Genomic DNA, 23,241 nt, shown 5'->3' on the forward strand with positions numbered 1-23,241 from the left:
TAAACTCCTAACCTGTCATCATTTTCTTTGTTTGCTGATTCGTATTTAAAATAACAAGGAATCCACTATAAAACTGAGCTTTCAGTTCAGCTTTCAGAAGTAGCTTTCTGTCATAAACCTCATCATGTTGTGCTTGAAGTGCCCGTGATTTTTTGAGGCCTGCGATGCTGGTGGGGTGGAAGGCTTCCTTTACAATGTCCAGTTTGAAAGTTTCTTGGTATCAAATTCTGTATTGTTGCATTTAGAGCCACAGAATTAGCCATTTTCTTAACTCATTTTTTTAGCATTTCTTGACTAATTGACATTGTAGTGATTTCCTGTTCAGAGGAGTAGCAAGAAATCTTAAATATATTTATGCTGAGAAATTGTGAATAAGAATAGTTCCACGTTTAAGGAAAAAATCTTAAGTAAATATTTAACTTCGAACTGTAAGGAGGTTTTCTTTCTTCAAAGCTGTGTTTTTTGCAGGCATAGAACTAGCTGTAGTCTTCAGCGTGCTTAGACGAGGGAGGAGAAAAACTGTCAAAGTTGTTTATATGTACTGAAGAGAGTTTAGTCAGATCGTATCCTTTGTAAAACCTTGCAAGGAAGAAGATCTTTGCTTTTGTGAGAACTGGCAGCGTTGTTTCTGCATGATACAGCTCCTTATGTTATGCTTTCAGTTGATAATGATATCACTTTGCTTTACTTTCTGCAGCATCGATGCTACATGCTTTGGGCTTCTACAGAAAAAGGCAGACATTATCCTGTAGTTTCTTTTGCTTGAAATAATTTACATTTGAGGCAAACAAGGTGTGCTCTTCTCCCATCTTCTTTTAAACTGTGTGACTTAAATTCTTTGTAGCTTTTTGTAATAGTGGTTTTTAATGGATATAGTTTAAAACCAGGAATCTCTTAGTCATAATTTTCTGTGCCTTCATGTTTTCCTGTGTTTTCTTTCTGAAGTACTAAAGTGTACTGAAACTTTAAATAACTCATAATTGAATGGTAATTCAAGACATGTGAACACACTTTGTATCTGCTACTTTTAGGTGAATTTTAAAGCTTAAAGACAGTGGTTAGGGAACCTGTCACTAACGCTTGGTATGATATAGCCCTCTGCTAAGCTGCCTGTGAAACCTCTCCGGAAAAATAGAATATCGCCTTCAGCCATGTCAGATTATCTTTGATAGTTTGGTGACTTAATGCAATTAAACCACATCCTGGTCAGCTTGTTATGAAAGGTGATGACTTGACAAGTATACTTGGGTAAGCATTAATGCACTCATAATGTATTACAGAATATTTGGTTTAGTCATGCATGTGCTTTGCTAGGTGGAAATTTGTGTGTGTGTGTGTATAGAGCACTATATTTGGATGGTAGTGAAGCCCTCCTGATGGGCTGGGGATGCTTTTAAGACTAACTGGTGTCATAAGTTTTCAGTAGAGACTGTCCATAATGTGCTGTTAATTAATTACAATGTTTGCATCAAGAGTAGAATGTTTTACAGTAGAGACACAGAAAACGTGGAAAGCTTAATGCCAAACATGTCAGCAAAAAAATGGAACAGGGACTTCTCCCGGTTTCTTCTTAAACTTTAGATCATTAGTAGCCACATAAAAAGGCTATAATTCGTTTTGCCACAGCCCTTGAGTAGGTTCAGTAGTTAGGACATCAGAGTACAGCTTTTGTGGATCCAGGTCTGTACAGGTACTGAATGGGAACTTGTCAGCTGATTTGGCTCCACAGTTTAGAAGGTGGAAATAGCATTGGATCTGTTGTAGCAACAAATCAAATACTTGCCAAACGTTGTCATTTTGTGACTGAGATGTCCAAAATACACAGCAGCTAGCCAAGGTGATTTGGAAACTTTTTGGTGTGTGTGCAGATTGTTTGAATTGAGGTTGTGTGTTAGACTGGGAACAGAACAGTTAACTCCCCACTGGCTCCGGGAGTGGAAGGCAAGTGGCAGTTCTTAAGAACAGGCAGTATTTTCACAAACATAACAATAAAGTAAAAATGTCGGTCTTGACTACTGCAGAGAAAACAACATGAATGTTGTTTTGAATGTGTCGCAGTTAGTGTTCCAAATAACTAGTGTTTATTGCACTGGGGCTATGAAAAGTATTCTTTTGTCCCACTTGTGCCCAGCTATCTTGCATCTCAGCTACTTCAATTCCTCCTTTTTTGGCCTGCCCCTCGCTTTTCTGGCATGCTGCTTCTAGCTCCAGTTTTCTGTTTCTGATCATATCTCACAAGGGGCTTTGTTTTTCGATCTTGCATTTGAGCCTCATCGTTGCTACTACATTCTACATAATTCTACATCTGCCTATAATAGGTTTCTTTATGTTTTGGCTCTTCTGATATTATTATTGCTATTAGTGCAGGCACCAGTACTCTAAGTTAAACAAAAGTTTAATATTAAAACTGCAAGTGAGAATCCGTTAACAGTTACAGAAGGTTTGATTTTGTTATTTTGACGTTTTCTTGTGTTACAGACACTTTGGGAAGGACCCTCTGACCCTGGTTCTGATGGTTCTGAAAATGACTGCTGTGTACACACAGTAAATGCAGTCTAATTGTGTGTCTTGCTACTGAGCGTTTGAATGCCACTGGCTTTGAGGTGAGGGAACATTTTGGTGCTGTAACTAGTGACATTAACACAGTTTTCTCCATAACAGAATCATAGAATGGTTTGGGTTGGAAGGGACCTTCAGAGATCATCTGGTCCAACCCCCCTACCATGGGCAGGGATGTCTTGCACTAGGTCACGTTGCTCAAGGCCCCTGTCCAGCCTGGCCTTGAACACTGCCAGGGGTGGAGCATCCACAGCTTTGCTGGGCAACCTGTTCCAGTGTCACACCACCCTAATCATAAAGAATTTCTTCTTTATATCCAGTCTAAATCTACCCTTTTTCAGTTTAAAACCATTACTTCTCCTGTCACTAGTGGGTTGACCTTGGCTGGCTGGCTGGTTGCCAAGTGCCCACCCAAGCGCTCTATCACTCCCCCTCCTCAGCATGACAGGGAAGGAGAAAATAAGATGAAAAAAAATAAAGGACTTACGGGTTGAGATAAAGGCAGTTTAACAAAGAAAAAGGCTGCACATGGAAGGAAAGGAAAACAGACAAAATACTTATTCTTTATTTTCCATCAGCAGGCAGTGTCATTGTAAAAATGAGTACGTGAATAGTCTTAAGATTGCTTATAAGGAATCGGGAGCTGTAACGTGGGGTCCTGCTCATGCTCCCAGCTGAGAGCCATCTTTATTGCTGGCAATAAGAAAGGGGTTTAGCTAATGCCTACTTCTGCCTTCTTTCCAGTACCTGCACACAAACTACAAGAAAATAAAAATGCAATCAAATCCGTTGTGGTAAGGATTTGGTAATCTGGGTGGGTGTCTGTGAGTTCCTGACCTGTTGAGCATGGTGATGATATACAACGTAGACGGTACTGGTGAGTTCACCTGACTGTCCTTGCGGGATCCCTGTTCCCTGGGAAGGTACTAAAACTGGGGCAGCATCAGTCATGGGGGGCTCAATAGGTAAGGTAAAATGGGGCTTACCGCTGGGGAAATTCTGGGAAACCAGGGAAATTGATGGTACTTCAGGACTCAGTAAATCTTGAACTGTAATTTTCTGTTAGGATGAGTGGCCACCCCCTGAGCACTGGCCCCAGGGAGGTTCATTTGATATGACTAAGCTGACTTCCTGCCCTGTGTGTGATTTGGTATAAGGCAGAATTGCCTCATATGGTAAATCCCCACTCGCTACTCCCCATCACCACCACCTTCACAGGACAAGTTGGAAGTTGTTTGGAGAATCTGTTGTTCTGTCGCCTCCCTGGGGATGGAGGTGCAGCTGGCGGGCCTAGGGAGGGTCATGGAAGGGGGCCACGCGAGGAGTATGACATGCAGTGGTCTGGTAAAGATGAATGCCTGGGTGCTCTTTACTTTCTAGCAGGAACAACGGGGCAGACCAGGGTGCTCTCTCTTTCACCAAAAAAGAAAGTGTCCTGTGGAAGAAACTAGCAACTGGTCACAGCAGATGAGGAGAAGGTTGGGGTACTCTGTTTCTTTGCCCCACTCTTCACTGGCAACTTCTCTTCCCACACCGCCCGAGTGGATGGATCTCTAGGCAGGGACTGGGGGACAAATCCCCTCCCACTATAAGATCAGGTTCGTGACCACCTGAGGAAACTGAGCATACATATGTCAGGGGGACCTGAGGAGGTGAATACCATAGCTCTGAGGGAACTGGCTGATGCAGTTGTCAGGCCACGCTCCATCACATTTGAAAAGTCATGGCAGTCAGGTGACATGCCTGGTGACTGGAGGCAGCCTGTGAAAGAAGCAATCGGTGAAATGCTCCCAAGGAGCATAAACAGCAAGCACAGGGCACGTCCTGGAGCATGTGCTCCTCTGGGTGCTTTGTGTGAGAGCAGCAGTTGCACTCGCACACGTGCAGGCAAGCTCTGCTCCGTTAGCAGTCATGCAGCGGGGGGGCACGCTGCACGCTCAGAAGTGCATTAATGGGCATCACTCGCAGGACACCAGCAGAAGCATCTCTAAGACAAAAGACCTGCAGGGCCAGTTCGGGCGGAGGAAGGGACGGGGGGATGCTCTGGGAAGTCCTGGCCAAGCCCAGCCTGTTCAGTCAGCTGACCTCCAGGGTGGGAATGCAGGGGCAGCAGTGGCCTCGGAGTGCCCCACAAACAGCCTTTGCTGGTGTGGAGTGGTGCCTGTGTGGACGGTCCCTTGGGCAATGTCACTCGCTGTTTTGCTTCTTCCCACTCTCTGCTGCCCATGGCAAGGACACGCGCAGCAAGTGGCCCTGACAGGAGGGTCCCCGTTGCTGCCAGCAGCAGTGGTGCTCTGACATGGCAAAGCTGCCCTCCAGAAGGCCCCGGGGCCTTTGCAGGGCTCTGCAGGCGCCCGTGCAGGACCCTAATGGCCCTCCAGAGTGCCCTGGGGCCTCCTCCGGGCTTTGCTGGGGCCCCTGGCCGCCCTGAGCGGAAGGAGGAGCACTGGTGAGAGCTGGCCAAGCAGCAGGCCCACCCTTGGTCTTCCTGCTTGGCGCTACAGGAGACCCCCCAGCAAAAGCCGCAGCACAGGGCAGCAGACGGCACGGCGAGCTGTGGCAGGCGCTCTGCTCCAGGTGCTGGAGCCTGCGGGGCAAGGCCTGGTGCTCCCCGGCAGGGCCTGCAGGCGGCTGCTGGAGCAGAACGCCCACCTGCTGCATGCCCTGCAACACCTGGAGGGGCGGCGCAGTGCCCTGGGGGTGCAGAGCTGCCTCCTGAGGAAGAGCAGCACTGTGGAAGTGTGCAAGGAGGCAGCGAGGCTCCAGCAGAAAAATGCTCAGCTAGATGCCCTCACCACGCAGCTGAAAGAAAGGTGCAGGCATCTGCAGGAGAGCGTTGGGCACCTCATGTGTACTCCAGTGCCTCTGCTCACCAAAAGCTCCGCTAAGGAAGCCTGCATGAAGTCATCTCCTGAGCAGAGGGCTGGAGAAAGGAGAGCACGCCAGAGCATTGCCCGTGCAGGACCACCAGAACCGAGCCTCACAGGAGGTGCCCCAAGTGGCTGGAGATGACGAGGGCCCATATGATGTGAGCAGCCTCAGGCAAAGGTGCCAGCAGTAGAGGTGCGGCTTCTGGAGGTGAGGGAGGAAAACACCAGGCTGGCCCAAGAAAATTCTCACCTCCGTGGGCAGATGCGCTGGGCAGAAAAGGTCCAAGCTAAAAATGTTGACTTGAAGGGGTGACTGACACAAACTGCCAAGGAGCTGAATTCTGCCATCAGCCGCCTCTGAATCCTACTGGAAGCTGCAGAGCACAAAGTGGAAGCCGTGAGAGACACGGCAGAAAGTGCTGAAGTAAGTCCCGAGGGACCACGGACAAGCCAGGCAACTGTTTCAAGGCCAGGTGAGTGAGCCCGAGAATGGGTTTCAGAGCCCCGCAGCATCAGCTTGGGTAGAGGACAGTCCTGGCTCCTACCCTCTGTCAGAGGAGGACCCTACAAATGAGGCAGAAGAACCGGTAGCAGGCAAACAGTCTGTCAGCCGGCAGGCTCTGGGGACAGCTGACGGGAAAGCTTCGGCTGTTCATAGCTCGATACAGTTGTGGTCCTTCTGGTGGTCCCAGGGAGCAGCCTGAGCTAGAGCTTCCCCGAACTGCTGGGTCATCTGCTGGTGTCTTTGGGCAGGTGGATGGAGATGGCTGGGCTGTGGGAGAGCTGGTGGCCAACACAAGAGGACTCCTTCCCTCCACTTTTGCCGAAGACGATTCAGATGACGACCTGCAAGACAACAGCTGGAACGATGCTCACTACTGCAACTTCAATCTGTTGATGATTTTGGAGGAAGATGAAGGGGATCTAGACTAAAAAGCATAAAGGGACATAGCCTGTACAAACCTCCAGAATGTCTACAGAAGTGAATTTGTTCTTCAGAGTGACTCCTCCTAGGCTTTTAGGTTGTTGTGGAATGGGGGAATCTCTGGAGAGCAGCAGGGGCCTCCAGTGGACCCCAGCAAAGCCCGGAGGAGGCCCCAGGGCACTCTGGAGGGCAGTTAGTGACCTTTGCATTGTGTGTTCCCTGAGCTGGACACCTTTACTCCAGGTAGGGTCTCAGAAGATTGGAGTAGAGGGGTAGAATGATCTCCCTTGACCTGCTGGCCATGCTTCTTTTAATGAAGCCCTGGTTATATAGTTGACTTTCTGGGCTGCAAGTGTGTGTTGCCTGGTCATGTCTAATATCTCATCCACCAGTACTCCCAAGTTCTTCTCCAGAGGTCTGTTCCCAATCCCTTAATCACCCAGTCTGTACTGATACTGCGGGTTGACCTAGTCCAGGTGCAGGACCTTGCACTTGGCATTTTTGAACTTCATGAGGTTTACCTGGGCCTCCAGTCTGTCGAGGTTCCTCTTGACATCATCCCTTCCCTCAGGTGAATCAACCACATCACTCAGCTTGGTGTTATTGGCCTGCTTGCTGAGGGTGCATTGTATGGTAGCAATGTTTATCCAAGCCCTTCCCTTGCAGCGGATGGATGAGGTATGTCAGCATCCTACTGTGACTTTTCTGACAGGTGGTTTCTGCAGCTGCCTGTAACCACATGTTCCCTCATCACTGAGTGTTCAAGCTTTTTGGGGCCTGTTAGGATTTTTGGCATAACTCGTTGCTGAAATTATAAACTAGGTTTGTTTTCCATCAGAACTGAAATTCCATTCATGTGATGGTCAGGTTCAGCTGCTGTCTGAACTAGCACAAGCTGCATCCCTGACTTGGGGCTAAAATTTGCTCTCCTTAACTCCCAGTGCTCCCTGTTGGTTATTAGCTTGTCCCTTACCTACTTCCCATTAGCTGTCTTCTCTAAAACTTCTGTATGCAAACTACCTTGCTCCACAGAGATGAGAAGAGCTCCTTCATAGATTTCATGGGTCACGGCCTGAGAAAATGAAGACTTCAGAGGTAGTGGTCTACAAACTTCTCCCCATATCCCACTCTGTACGACCCCCAGCTGGGGCACAGCTGGATCGGTGAATTGAATCAAATTTAGAAGAAAAGTCTTAATTAGGCTGGGGGGACATGTATGTTTAATTCTGTTCCTGTTGATTTCAGAAGAAACAAAATGTGTTTCCTCTTCACCTGGGCTCTGACTGCACAGAATTCATTTAGCTTTCAGAAGAGAAGGGAGGAAGGTGCACAAGTCAAGAGAATATGAAGAAACAAAATGATTCTCAAAGGGACTTTAATGAAAGTCTTCTCTTTTATTTGAATGGTTGCCATATTTAGATAATTAAGTAGATTTGTCATAGGAATGAAAATCAACTTTCCCTTCTTCCCAAGGAATCTGGAAAATGTTGCTATGTACAGAATTTAAATTATATGCAATCATCTATTATTATTCTGGACTCCAAAATTTGATATCACAGGTAAAAGCATCTGCACTGAAGCTAGAGCAAGGTGTGTCCATCCTGTACCTTTCATGATGTTCTGTAAACTTTACCAGTGTACTTTCAAAATGATTGCTCTTCCAAGGATGAGAACCTTTCCTCACCTGAGATCTTGTTGCTGCATACAATTTTCCTCATCCACAGCCTAAATAATGAAATGGTATTCCTTTTTGAGCAGGTGAGAAGTCAGAGAAAATGGGCCAGGTGTGCAAATGTGTTTAGGTTTCTATTTTCTGTTGGAGTCAGATGAAAGATAATATAAAGCAGGGTAAAAAAAAATCTGCTAATAAATCAATAGATGTTAGGCATCTATTAGTAACTTGGGGATTTGGATGGAAATCCTTTGTTTCATGGATTTTCTTACTATTTTTTGCCTTTCACTTACAGAAGCTTCCTTTGTTTTCAGGGATTATTTGGCAGAATATTTTTCTGTTTTGGCTCAAACTGCTGAATCTCTGTAACTTCCTCTGTAACTGTTCAATGCACACTACAGACACCCAGTTTCTCTTTAAAATTTAGAAACTTTGAAGAACTCTGAAATAAAGCATCATTAGCTCTCACTTAACATTCAATCAAATGAACACTGAGAGGATTATTACAATCCACGTGCTATTAAATGAATAGGAACACAGTCCTGGTGTGTTACTAGTAGGACTTTGCTGCTTTACTCAGCTTTGTTCTCCAGTGTGAATCTACACAGATGCTCTGCAATAAGGAAAATTGCTCTGAGCTGGTGGGATTGGAGGTTTGTAACAGAGTGTGCTGGAACACATCCTTGTTGCTAAGGCATGGAAGTGAGCGTATGGTGTCTGCAAGTTGTCCTCTGTAACCTGAGTTGTTGGTCTCGGTCCGTGTCATGGTTAGGAGGACCTTTCCTAAAAACCCTGTGAATAGACATCCTTGCTGCACGCCTCAAGCAGACAGCTCTGAGACGGTGCGGTGGTAGTAACTGTGCTTCCCCATCAGCTTTAGGAGTCCTGCTAAATCAAGATTAAGGTGCGATGATAGCATGAAGGTAGACTGCTGCAGCCAGCATTGCCTTGGTTTGGCACGTAAATAGCAGCCTTCAGTCTCCTTATGCAAGTGCATAAAATGCATGGTAATAAACTGTGACTTACGCCACTTTCAGGTGCCTGGCCGTATGAAAAAGGTTAACCACTTAAATCTACAACCATACAAATGTGCTACCAAGGGCAGGTGGTAAGCAGCAGCAGTGTTGCACTGCGAGCAGTGAGCAGCATTGTTTAGATGCATTCTTCCTTGGATCGTGATGCACCCAAGGTTTACATGTGAGCAGGCTTGGCTTTTTAATTAGGGAAACAAAGCATCCAGAAGCAGCAAAACAAAACAAGAGGCTTGAAATCATCCTCATTTTGTATTATACAGAACTTCTATATTCATCAGTACACAAGCGATTGCTAAACAGGTCCTCACTAGGTATACTTGAAATTCAAAACAAGGTGGTTATTATGCAAACAGGTTAGCTTTGTGAAGGCATCTCCAGGGTGAGCTTAACCCTGTCCTGTTTGGTTCCTCTTGTCTAAGCCTTATAGGCCTGTAAATGTTCATGTTGTTATAGAGAACCATGGAATTATCAGCCACGTAGGGTGGCTGATAGTAGTTAGCCTGGATGGCCTTCTGTGGTGGGGGGTGTGTGAATGAGACATAGCTGTGGAAGGAATTAACTCTATGGAGAGGTGACTGGGGGCTGAAATTGCTGCTGAATATGAGAGTTCTTGGAGTTTGCTTGGTCTGGTGGGTGCTGCCAGCTGAGAGGCTGCTGAAGGGGTCAGAAAGTGTGTTAGCGCTTCCCTCACTGCTGTAGGAGAGGCTGCGCTGGGGGACCCAGCTTTTGCGGAACAGGAAGGGCATGGTGCGTGGTGGAGACTTCGGTCCCCTCACCGGCTTGGACAGCGCGTAAAGGTGTCGGAACTCTTCATCAAACAGCTCCACAACTTGACCCGTGAACTTGGAGAGGAGGTTGCGGTGAACCTGGCCACATAGCCATGTGAAGCTGGAAGGAAAGACAAGGCAAGAGTTAGCTTTAATGTCAGCCATTAGGAACTGGAGATGCCCGCAGGGGTAGTGCGAAATGCAAATGCGTTCTACTGCTGAAGCTTCTTGTCTAAACACAGGATGAAGATGGTGTCGCAGTTGAATTTCAGGTCAGTTCACATCAGTGCTCTTTGACTTGGATCAAGCTTTGTTATTGCAGCTGCCTCTAAAACCTTCAAGAAACCTTGTAAAGTTATACAACCCCCTCAAGGGAGTGGTGATCCGGATCCATTGCAGGACTAAATGTCAGATACAATACCCAAGCTTTGGATGTCTGTTCCGTGGAAAGGAGTTTAGACCCCTCTTTTGGGTACCTCTCTTCCATGCACAGTGCTTAAATTTGGGTTTACCATGTCTTGTCTGCGCACACATAAATCGTACCTTGCTTGCAGAATGCTGTACCAGTTGGTAACTCTCACCCACTCAAAACTGGCGTTAGAAAGACTAGTGAAAAATAACCATCCCTTGTTTTCATTTTGTCATACTTTTTCTGCATTGGTCAAGAGAAACACATAAAACCCCAACCTCCCTGCCACACCCCACTCCCACAAAACAAACCGCCACACCTGACAAATACTTATTTTCTTCACTACAGAGGAAATGAAATTATAAATATTTCCTACAGCCTTTCCAAAAATAAAAATAGCACTTTGCTATAAAGTAAGAGAGAAACACCACGATTGTTTACATTCTGGTAGTCCAGAGACACACCTCAGGATACTCCATAGCTTTTAAACTATTGTTGGTTTATGTGCTTCCCTAATCCACTTGGCAAACATAAATTTGTGCTCTTTTACAAAACTACGAGCCAGCTTGACTGTGGTGTGCAGGCTGCCTTGTCTGAGCAGCAGCAGCAGCAGCAATAAAATGAGCATAGTTGAGAGAATGAAATGTAATTACTCCCTGAGCTGACCGCCGGGGCTCGAGCTGTGCAGCAGAGGATACAGAGCAGTGCTGGTTTTGAATTCTGTGTTGGCAAAACTCTGCCCTGGTTATTCCTGCATGACTTTATTAGCTACGCTGGATTTGCACAAGGATTGCTGAGAGCCAGATTTGGCTGTAGGTGTATGCACTTGAAATCTTGCTCTTGTCATGTTTTGACAAAACTCCTGTGAAACTCAGTGGGACTGACAGCCTGAGCTGATGCTAAGGGAGTGAAGACAGATCATTTACACCTGCCCGTTCAGAGCATTCTTAAAGAGGGTTGGGTTTGGGGCATGCAGTGGTTTTATACTGTTGCTTCAAGGAGCAAGGGAAGGAGTGAAGAAATCGTTAGTTCAGTGCCACTGGGCAATCCCACAATATATGCTGTACGTTTACATGAAAATATACAGTAAATTACTAGAATACGGGTACTTCTCATCCACTTTGTTCAAATCATTCTAAATATGGATGAAACCTTGGGAGCTGAAGTAAACAGCACAGCAAGCTAACTCCGTGCTGCGTGGGCAACATCTGCTGTGCTAGCTCAACATTGCCTTTATTCACTAAGAAGCACTCTGTAAACCTTTGCATGTCCTTTGGCTAACTGTGAAGGAGATAATAAAGCAGGAACAAATACAAAACAACCCACAATTAGTCTGGGATATCTACACTGAAGGTTACAACTCATGAAAGGGCTGAGGTATGGAGTGACAGGTTTAGACTTTATATGTTAGAGATATATCTAGTTTATGTAAGAACATTTAGAGAGAAATAAAAATCAATTATACTTATAAATGGCTTTTAAAAACCCGACAGAATCAGAGGAAAACACTGTTGCACTCCACTGTGATAATTTGCTCCCACATGTAACTTCCTGGTGTACCTGACAGACAGATACTAATTTGTGGCTCATTGATCTTATCTGTAACCCTTGTAAGCAAAGAAAGTTGGATCCAATTAATAGCCCAAAGATAATAACTCCATGGACTGATGGCAAATGGGTCAGCTGTAAAATAACAGAGTGAGACCTGTGTGATCTTAGACACACATTTGTGGGCTTCATGTAGTGAGTCACAGCAATTTACATTCTGTGCACTTGGTGGAAGAACAAAGCAGAACTTGACATAAAGACTTAACAGGTTTTCATTGGCTTCATTCTAAGAGGAAATTAATTGTTTCAGTTTTAGGCTCTGTTTTGCTTCTTAGTTTACAATTCTGAGTGTTCTTTTGGGAAAGGCTCAGAGAAGTCTGTTACTGTCACTACCTTCGCAGAAGGATCATTTTTCTGCCAGGCCATTTGGAGTGAAGCACATCAGGAAGAAGAGAAAGCACAACGAAGTCCTGCCTCGCTCGGGGCCAAAGTTGTATCACAAATTCAGTCATTAATAGGTGACTTCTCAGCTGTCTGGCCAGGGCTTTGTCACAAAACCTATGTGCCGTTCTGGTTCCTCTCATTTATGATTATCTGAATCAAAACCCGCCCCTCCTGCACTGGATTTGTGTTTTTCTGAGCGTGCCCTCGGCGTGACTGCAGCAGCAGTTCATTAGGGATGTCTCATCCCCTGTGTTAACATGCAGCATTACACACATTTCACCTGAAATGGAAGGACTGGGTTTGTCAGCTGAGCTCAGGTTTGAATTAACCTACGCCTCAGCGTTGCCTGCTGGTGGGATAACCTCTGCATGAGAAACCTGCCCCACCTGAACCGATGCTCCCACCAAAGCACCACGGTGCTAGATGTTAGATGCTGGCTCTGTAGAGGCTGGTGGCTTTCAGAGTGGCAGCTGGGGTGGTACTCAGCTGTCCCTGAGGATCAAGTTCTGTGCTTTCTGCTGTTTTCATTTTGCCTTCTTTAGGAGCACTGAGTTCATGCACTATCTAACTTGAATTCAATTTTTTAAAAAAGGAATAACACAGTTGTCATGGAATGGGGTAGAGTAACACATATACAGCAGAAAGAAATACTGCATCCTAACCCCACACCATAGATGCTGGCAATAAAAATTGAGAGGAAAACTGTAACTTAAAACACTTACTCATGCCTGCACTTGTGCAGACACATGGGTGGAACAGCCTTCAGAAGCTTTTCAGCTCTGGTCTGCCCTGTGCAGCAGGACCATGCTTATCCACACTGACCCAAGCAATGGCTTTTCAATGTGGTTTTGAAAACCACTCCAGAGCAGGAGATGCCACAGACTTGGTGGTGGTTCCTCTGCCTCTAACTAGTTGCCAGCTTCAGTCCTCTTCATTGTCCATTAGGCAAATATATTTTGTCCCCAAACACTTTGGGTAGAAACAGTGAGCCAGGGTCCCTTTTACAGCCGTATGTCCCAAAGGGCTATTTTATTTCCTCAGCCTGTTCCCTCTGCTGCTATTATGAAGTCATGCAGAGCACAGCAGTTTGGTGAAACTTGCTGTTGTATTAGTTTTAAGATCTATTCCAATTTGATTTCCAACAAATGCGTTGCAGAAGTGTTTGAGTCTGTTTTACTCAACATCATTCTTGTTTATACCTGCAAAGGTTGGTGGATAAGGTTTAGGGATAACAGAAAACGTTCAGATTAATAAAGTGAAAGCTAGCAAGCCTACAGAAATGCCTTGTACCGATAGCTAACTATAAACCATGTGAATCTGCAAACTGGGGCTGAGCATGCTTAATTCAAATAATGTACGGATTTGTTCCTCACCACCCTCTCTGCTTGCTTGCTGGATAGGGGATTATGTACTCAAGGCTCTTGAGGTTAGAAGATATTGCAACAGCAGTAGAGAATGACTCTGTGCAGGACTACAAGGGTTTTTCTTTTTTTTTTTTTTTTTTTTAGAATTGAGAAGAGAAGCCAAAAGGAAGCTTTATGGCGAAAGAAAGTAGATCTTGTTCTGTCCCTCTTCTCCCATACATTCTTCACTTCTACTCTCTCTATAAATCTGCTGTTGCATTTCTACACATCTTTGGTGAGGGATTAAAAGAAACCTGAAAGAGCACGAAAACCACAGAGTTGCCAATAAAAAACCCAAACACTGAGCGTTCACACATTTTTGTCTGATGGTTCATTTGGAAACTGAAGGGAAACTGGATGCTCGCCTCTGTGGACAGCTGAGCTCCTGCAGCCTACACCAACCCCAGGTATTCACCTTTACCTTTGTTACTACAGTTATGTAGTCTTCCCGGTGGCACACTTTTGTCGGACTAGAGGCATTTAAGCTTCCAAATCATAAACTGGGATTAAGAAAAACAATCTTATCCTTTTAATTAAATAATCACCTCTTGTCTTTTTGTATCTGCATTTCTAGGATACACTTGGTCATTTGTGCAGCTTATCTACATAGCCATGAGGCTTAGGAACTTCATTTATTTGATGCAAGCTCAGAGTCTACTGAAATTCCCTGACTGGAGGATCTTGGATCTCAATTAAAAATGCAATTGTTGAGATGCTGCATCCTCTACATGAAATAATTATAGCAGCATAAAAGTAAAGAGTTACAGACTCAGGTCATGAAAAAAAAAAAAAAAAGAAAAAAAAAGAAAAGAAAAATAGAAAAAAAAAGAAAAAAGGGACGGTACAACAGATGCGTAGATATATACTGCCTACCTGTTAATGAAACACAAGAGAAAAACAGTTAAGTCTCTTAAGTATTCCTGGTTTACCTTTAATCACTGAACTTGTCATATAGAGAACAAATCCTCAGATAAGCTGAGTGACATATGCTACATTAAGGGATCCCGAGGGAGATGGAAATGTGTCATGTCTCATGATCACAGCATCTGAGGACCCAAACAACGAGGAAAGCATAATCTAAAGCGGTACACATTTCTAGTTCTGCTCCAGGGCTGCACCAGCAAAGGTATTTACATTAGTTTCTGAACATTTAAATTAAATACCACGTTCCATAAGGAACTAACATAAACTTCAAAGCAAGTTAAATGGATTATTGAAAAATGGTGCATATTTGAAAACATGAGGGGGTTTTGTTCAAAAAAGCTCCTCACCTGTACAAAATTTCCATGGCACTTGTTTGGTGAAGTAATACTAAAAATCATAAAAGACCACCTAGACACGAACTGCAATGGCTTATCTCACCTGTAAGATCCAGAGAGCACGTATCGCCAGTCAGAGATAAGAAATTTCTCTTGTATTTGTCCTGAAAATTTCCTGCCTGATTTGGCGCAGTAAACCTCTCCAGTAACACTGCGGACTGAAATATTCTGTAAAGAAAAAAAAAAAAAAAAAGAACTGAGCAAATTACATTTTTTAAAAATTAAAAATATGAAGGAAAAAGGGCTCTTCCCCCCCACTCTGCCTTTAGCTCTTCACTTTCCCAATGTCTGTTATGATTTCTTCACAGACTCTCTGATGATATATCGAAGGTTTAGGGCTAGAGGAAACGGCCAAGTTCTCTCACCTGTCACAGGGTTACTTGTTTCAGTGGGGATATAAACCCACATGGACATCCACGCAGATGTAGCTGTGCTGTGTAATGATAACTGATGTTTCCCTGCCCAAAATGAGATGTGTCCACAGCTGAGGGCAGTCTGCTGCCTCTGCCGACACCCCAGCAACAATTGCTCTAGCTGTGAGCTCTCTTGTTGTACGTTGGCGATGGCACCGTACAGATACAGCAGGGGAAAACCTCTGCTCCTCCACCCCGTCTGGGCCTGCAAGGACATACATGCTCTTCTGGTGCAGCACAGACTAATGCCGTCCTGCAGGATCAGGCACAAATACACGTGTGTGTGAAGAAGTGGGACAGTTTGGCCCGTGCAATGCTCTGCGCTGTCCTTGTACCTGAGCAGGTGCATTTAAGGCAGGCTGGGCACCCAGACCTACCTCACCCTGCTGTCTGTATGCACACTTTGCACGATCAAGGCCTTAGTTAATGAGCAGCACCAAGGATTTGGCTCAGGCATTGTTGAAGCCTGTGTATCGTAGTAGCAATGAACAGCATAGGCTTGTTCTTCCTAAGGAGTGGGGGTTCACAGACATGCAAACACTGTTATGAGCATACTTCATTAATTTTGGTTTCTTCATACATTCGGGGTGGAATTTCGCTGTTGAAATACAGGTCTCTGGTGCATCTAAGATGCCCTCAGGTCTCCTGCCTGTCCTCCAGCTGCTGTTCCAGAAGTCTGTTGCCTCTGCGGTACCAGCCATCCCCATGAAGATAACACAGGTGCCCTACAGCATCTCAAGTGAAAACTGAAACGGTCCCTAGGATGTTAGTTTTAAGGTCAGTTCCCTCTGGCAGAGATGAAGGCAGGCTAAGCTAACAGCCAGCTGAACCTGAGGCATTATCTTTTCAATAGAGCTTTAGCACATTTTATCAGAAACAACCTAGTGCGACCAGGGTATTGCCATGCGAAAAAGTTTTGTGTGCCTGCTACCTGTGGCTGCCAGACCACAGCTGCTGCAGATTTACTAAATGGAAGCAGTTGTAATGTTTATGCTAAATTTACTAGGGGACTTAAGCTCTGTTTTAAGACTTCAGGGCCCAGATTAGTTTCATCTAAGGACCTCATGGAAATGCCTTACCTTCCTATGACATCCATGGGAAAATGTAGGCATCTTCAGAGAGAAATGAGGTGTGCTAACACTACCTCTGGAAATCTCTTGCTCCCTTTCAATTACAAGGTGGACTGACCCTAGCACAATCATGCTTCCAGCTCAGGGTGCCTCAAGTTAGGCAGATGAACCTGAGACTAAGAGCTTCACAGAGCCACAGTACCTTGAAGAGATCCTCAGCAATTTGCAACTTGTCACACATCTCCGAGAAGAGATTTATATTGCCATGATCGAGCAACAGGTAGACAAACACCATGCGTTTGTTAGCTGCCTCCAGGAGGTCACAAAGAATCTCAGTGTCCGTGAACACATCCATCACGATAGCTAGCACCTAGGGAAAAAAAGCAGAGGCACTAACAGAGCCAATTTACACAGCTTAAGGTCACTTGTGAGGCCATTGAAATGTGGTTTATTTGTTTTAAAAAAATATGCCAACAAAAACAAATCATCAGAGATATATGTGGATATTTGTTCTGGTTTTCTCCCTAAGTGCCTGAATTGGTAAATTGATGAGACACGTCGCTTCATTGTTTTATTGCTCATATAAAGCCACCATAACACGCAACATACGCACTTCAGTTAAGCTCTTTCAATCGTAAAACACAAGATGACCCACGAATTTGTAGGTGAGATTTCAGCACTAGGAAATATACTGAAACGCTAATTGGAGAATAATAAGGATGTTGCTAGAATAAGAGACCGTAGCCCTTGCCAAATGGCTGATTAGCTTTTGTAAGTCACATGCATTTAGCAAGCCTCACTGGATGATGTTACAACTGTTACAACTTAACCTGGAACAGTTCTGGCTTTAAATCCTCACTCCGGCGGTGGTGGTGCGACAGACTGCAGCAGCTCCGTCTGGGTTTTTTATTTAGGTTTTTTTTTAATACTGATTTATAAACTGTTTCAATTTAACCATACACCCATGGTTCCCAATTTACAACTGGCAGGACACTGCGTGGAAGTCTCAGGACTGGGCATAAAAGCCCCAACAGCTACTTAAATGCACAGCCTCCAGCCAGTGTGGATCAGGGGAATTGTAAATGTGATATAAATCCACTTCCATACTCTAGCCCCTACGCTCAGCGCTGGGCACAGCCTCATGAAGGTGCTGGTCTTCACTGACGTCGGTTATTGTCCATGGAAAGGGTCATCTCCCCAGGGCAATTCAGCCCATCTAATACCTGACTTATCTTCAGAAGGTGCCTATGTCTGCATTGACTGGAAAGGGAACTCTTGATTATTGCACTCACAGGATATCATCTTCAAACAAAACAAACTTTACGGTATCTCTGCAGATCTGTTTTACTACTTGCTTCCAACTTGCACTGAACGTTACTCCACAGCCTATGCCCACACCTGCCAGCCAGATTATTCCCTTCACCACCACAAGGAAATCCTACAAGACCAAGCACATCTTGTGTGGCCAGCATCCTGTTCAGGCAAGCCAAATTATTCGCAGAGCAGCAAGGATCCCACACCTTCCTCTAGCACCATGCTCCAGAAAGGGCCTCGCCAGTGCCAGGTAAGTGGCGCAATTACGTCCAGTGTCTCACATCCTCACTCACTGTTAACTCACCTTGTTGTAACCAAGTTGTAACCAACTGATGCACAATACGGCATCCAGCCTCACAGCAGATCCAGGACACTCTCTCTAGTACTGCTTTTTCACCAGCTGTTACCAATCCGTATTTCTGCACCTGACTTCCCTCTGCTACTTGCAGTACTTCTCGCTGCTTTTGCCCAAATTTCATTTTATGATTTACGCTTATTCCGCAAGTGTATTAAGATTATAGTACCACTTGCCAATCCTTTGCAGTTCGATATCATCCACAAACACAGACTTTATTCTGTTGTATAAGTTGTTAATGGATATACCAAATACTAGGCTATCCAGGCCGGACCCTTATCAGATACTAATTAATAAATGCTGCCATTGAAAAACTATACTCCAAAAGCAGTTGCCAAATTTATACTGTGAGAAAGTGTTGCTCCAGCAGCCTCTTGTAATGTAAATTAGATGGTTAAGAAAGTCATGTGAACCACGGATTTATATTACGTTTCCCACTCTTTCCCCTACAAGTTTTCTTCTCTTGGGACAGAAAATTGGCCTGGGTTGATACTTTGCTAGATGATCATTTGATTATTCCAGAGACATTTCTTCTGTTACTGTATCTTTCTGATGCTGCCAACTGAAAATGACTGATTTCTAATTCCCCTGATGTGCTGAGCACTTGCAGCCTTTGACAGGGCAAATGCCAACAGGGATTCTTCTCCCCAGCCATTACACTCAGCGTTACCAGACCCAGCACTTGCTCTTGCAGGAGAATAATAAAGCAAAAGCCTGTGACTCCAGTGGGCTCCACAGCCTGTGCCAGACAGCAGGCGTGACAGCCTGGGTTTGTTCCTGACCGTTCCTCTCGTGAAACTGCTAGCGACATCTCAGGTTTATACCAGGGGACAACTCCCAGATAATGGTAAACACAGCCCTGAAATGTCAAATACTTTGTTTCCAGGCAAACAGTAGAGCTGCCAGAACACTCATGACAGAGGCTTTTTGTCCCTTTCCAGCTGCTCAGCTCCTGGGTTCCCAGTGTGTGGGCAGCCTGACTCAGGGCTGGCACCTCTCTGTGGCCCCTGTCACCTGTCTGTTGTCAGGAGCATCATCCCCACCTTTCCCATGTGCCAAGTCACACTGCAGAGTCTCCATATGGAGCCCATGTGGCATTTTTAGTGACACTGACAATGTATTTGGGATGAAAGATCTTTCTTCTGGATAATTTCCTTCCTCTGGAGATGGCTCCTGGCACACCAGACACATGTGCCCTTCTCCAGGCTCCCCTTCACCCACATCTCCCATGAATCTCCTAGAACAATTGCTAATGGCTCAGAGCTTGCTTTAGCTAAATTCTCGTTACTGGTGCAATGGTCTGAATGGAGCAAACCGTCCCACTGATGATGCATAAGAAGGGACAGAGCACAGCTGCCCTTTCTAACAGCACATTTGCTCTGGTGGGTTAATAGTAGTTTAAAAGAAGAGAGAATGCTTTTATTTTTAAGTCACCAACAGCAAGAGGTGGTACAAAAAAACAAAAAGCACTGCCTGTCCTCAGCAATGGGCTCTTTACAGCACTTTCTAAAGCAAAGCTACGCTGCAACTGGCTCGGATCAAACGCGTTTACCTGATCTTCTTAAGAGCAGTGAGACAAGCGAGTGCAGAGGGAACAGCAATTCTCTCCCCGTACCTGAGTGGTCTTGTTGATGTACCGGCGTATGATGTCTCTGATGTTGCTGTTTTTCTCTGTTTGGAAATACACAGTGGCGGTGGATTTTTCCTTTAAATAGGGTTTCTCCGCTGTAATCCATGTGTGCAGCAGAGCTGGCTCGCTGTTGTCAGAAATGGTGGGGAAGTATGTCCCTGAAGGGAGTGACCCGGCATCGTTCTGCTTTGGCGCAGCTGCCCCGTCAGCGGCCAGTGTCTCCTGCGCATAATAGGACTCCTTGGCGTTATCCTTGATGTACTGAGCTTCCACTGAGGATAGGAAATCCACCTCGCCCTCTTTGCTTAAAGTTTCGAGGTAAGAGTCTGTCCCACCATCCAGGAAGGCGTCAGTGGCCAACCTTATGCTTTCGTTGTGGCTGAAATCCACTTTTGTCAACTTTGAGGACTGGTTCTTGATATCCTCCAGCCTCTTCCTTATCTTGCCCATGTGTCTGGAGTGGCTCATGGCTCTTTGTCGCAGCAGTCGATCTGCCGGGCAGGCACCATGCGTATGCGCTGTACAGGCAGCGCAATCGTCCGTCTTGTTTGGAGTCTGCATTCTGGCATGAAATCGCCTTGGCTGAATGAATTAACTATGAATAAAAATAAAGAGATCTTATTACCTCAGGCAAATTCACACTCCCTGATTTCGTTGGCACAATTATCTTCAAAAAAACCCAAAGCTTGCTTCTCAGGTGGTGGTGTACTTTGTCAACAATCTGTTTCCAGATGGGACACAAGAGCAAAGCTGATTAGATTGCTTATCTGAGAGGCACCCACCTCACCCCCAGGGCATACGAAGGATTCGAGTCCAATTACCAGGGCTGTCCGATTTGGTTGTATTTCCCTTCCTGTCGCATCATGTGAAATGCGAGTGAGAAAAGCATTCAAGCAAAAGCAGGTAGGCTCCCAAGCATCGTTGCACAATCTTCAAAACACCTTGAGGCTTCTCTGTCTTCCCTTAGTATTCGTTAGGGAGCAAAAACAACTCTGACGTTGAACTGGGACAGAGACATCAGCCATGTCCATAGCTTCAGAACAGCAGAAAGGGTCACGGACTCTTGTCTGCACCTACACGCTACCAGGCAGGCTTAAAAATAGACTTGAACTTCGTCACTGTGCCCCATTCCTAGTATGTTGCTATTACCACAGACGATTCACTCATTTATTTCTTTAAACCTTTGTGACTACGCCATCCTATTAAAAGAAAAATACCCCTTCCCAAACACCCTGAATATTATGTGGACGGAGGGTTGTGAGCTGGCCTCAAAGCATCAGAAATACAAACACTCATCACTTGATTGTGCACATTTAAGGCTGTTTGGTTGGGGGTTTTTTTCTTTTTTTTTTTTTTTTTTCCAGGCTGTAGCTTCTGGAGTCACGTTGTCCCCGTGGCGGCCGAGCTGCTGTGTCATTAGCAGGACGGAGGCACAGGTTTGCAGCGGGGTGACAGGCACAGTGCCTGTGGGGAGCCAGGCCAACTGGTATGACGGCACGGGGGCGAGGAGAGGCAGGGTGGGAAGGCACCGTGCCTGAGGTACGCCGTAAATACCTGCGTGCATGCTTTTACGAGGAGGCACGTGTGACACAGTTTTCTCATGCGGGTTGGCTTTGCCCTCGCCCTCTGTAGCTCTGTGTCCATGCACTGGCGTGCCACGGCTCCGGGTGGGAGCGCAGGAGCGAGGGGACATGCCAGTCTGGGCTCTGTCACAGGGGCACGTCTGAGCGGGGAAAGGGTCCTGCCGCTGGGAGGGATGCGCCTGGGAGCACAGACACCTTCAGGTCCACTCGGAGTGACACAGGCCCAGCTTTTCCAGGGCAGCTTCCCAGATTCTGGCTCTGGGTCTGTGTCAGAGGCCTTATGGGGGGGGGGGGGGGGGAAGTAATTATACGTGAGGATGACACGAACACATACATATATATATTTGAGAAGAGAAAAGGGTACGAAATGGTTCAGATCATAATCATGGAGCCATGGGAGGCAGGAGCCACCCACCCGGGGGCCAAGGACGGGCGGTGGCAGGGCCCGTTCCCCAGCTCCTGGTGTGATTTTACAAACTATCCCGTCCCTCCCCCCCCCGCCCCCTCGCCAACATCCGCCCACAGCTGTCAGACGCGGCCAAAAGTGACTAATTATCTACTGACCTGTTCCGCGCAATTATGCCGAAAATGATGCCACCTAATTAACCTGACATGCAAGATCGCGCCCTGTCAACGCTGAGCGGGGCCTCCCCGTGCCCAGCAGGGCTGTCACCCCCTGCCCTGGCCAGGGCCGGCACTGTCACCCTGGGTCCCACACCGTCACCCCAATGTCCCACATGGTCATATCAGGGCCCCACGCAGGCCACCCAGGGTTGTCACCGCAGGGCCTCACACTGTCACCCCAGGGAACTGCCTCTGTCACCACGGGGTCCCACAGGGCCACCACGGGAGCCGCATGGTCAACCTGGAGCTCCGCTGCCGCCCCACGCATCCTCCACAGGGTCCTGCTCAGCCACTGCGCAGCCCCACCCGTGCACTCTGAAGCCCCACGCGGTCACGGCGGGGCCCCCCCGGCACGGAGCCCGCCGCAGCAGCCGGAGGAAGGGCCGTGCCGTGCCGTGCCGTGCCGTGCCGTGCCGTCCTTGGCTCTGTCCGGAACGGCTGCAGGCCCCCCAGCACCATGGCGAGGAAAGGGTCGCTGCGGCGGGGCCGATGGTCAGCGTCGAAAGGCAGCACAGGGCACCTGCTCGCAGCCGCCTCGTTAGCGCAGTAGGTAGCGCGTCAGTCTCATAATCTGAAGGTCGTGAGTTCGAGCCTCACACGGGGCAAAGGCGGGGAACATGTTTTTTTGCGGGGCGGGGCGAGCCTCCCTCCCCGGCCACGCTCACGGCGCTTTTAGCTGCGACCCAACCGCTCCCTAGTCCCTCGGCTGTCATTGCTGTCGTGATTCATGAAGTTGTCGTGATTTATGAAGCCGTCGTTCCGAGGGAAGGGCACGTGTCTGCTGGCTGTGGGCTCACACAAACCGTTTCCTTGATGTAGAGTTCAAAAACGCGCTTTGGCAGAGGATGTTCTGCACCCCAGCTGTTTGCCCACCCACGTCACCGTGTGGGGACAGGGAAATGGGTCCCACTCCTGGGGGGCTGTGGGGTACACCCAGAGAGGTCCGCAGCCCCCACAGCCCTGGCAGCCAGCTGGGGGAAGATGCTGCCCCGGGGTGCGGGAGGGCAGTGGGTCCCACCGGCTGCCCCGCTCCGGTTGATGCGCGTCTGACAGCTGTAACGTTTTTATGAACCGTAAGTCTTTTATGAACTGTAAGTGCATATACACATGGCCCAAGGTGCCGGCCAACAACTTTGTGGGTTTATTCTTTCCCTTTAAATACAGAAACAACATGTAAACTCTGAGACAGTCAGCAGAAAAAGGCAATTTTCTCTCACTCCTCCTGCCTCCCAGAGATGATCTTTGCCTGTTGTGTATCTCCCCCTTCGAAAAGGAATGCCGCCTCTTCCCCGCGCTCCGCTG

At 46.7% G+C, this 23,241-nt stretch overlaps 1 protein-coding gene across 1 annotated transcript; it reads right to left on the reverse strand.

Annotated features, from left to right (window-relative positions):
- Window positions 1-37: 37 nt before the first annotated feature.
- On the reverse strand, window positions 38-21,605 carry FAM83A (family with sequence similarity 83 member A). Its single transcript, XM_080378232.1, has 4 exons — window positions 19,718-21,605; window positions 16,636-16,803; window positions 14,994-15,118; window positions 38-9,948 (listed from the first exon to the last, which is right to left on the reverse strand). The coding sequence occupies exons 1-4, from the start codon at window positions 20,291-20,293 to the stop codon at window positions 9,402-9,404; spliced, it is 1,416 nt and encodes a 471-aa protein (XP_080234358.1). The 5' UTR covers window positions 20,294-21,605; the 3' UTR covers window positions 38-9,401.
- Between the last annotated feature and the right edge of the window lie 1,636 nt (window positions 21,606-23,241).

The sequence above is a fragment of the Falco punctatus genome, assembly GCF_963210335.1.
Source record: "Falco punctatus genome assembly, chromosome: 3".
In the NCBI taxonomy this organism is placed as follows: domain Eukaryota; kingdom Metazoa; phylum Chordata; class Aves; order Falconiformes; family Falconidae; genus Falco; species Falco punctatus.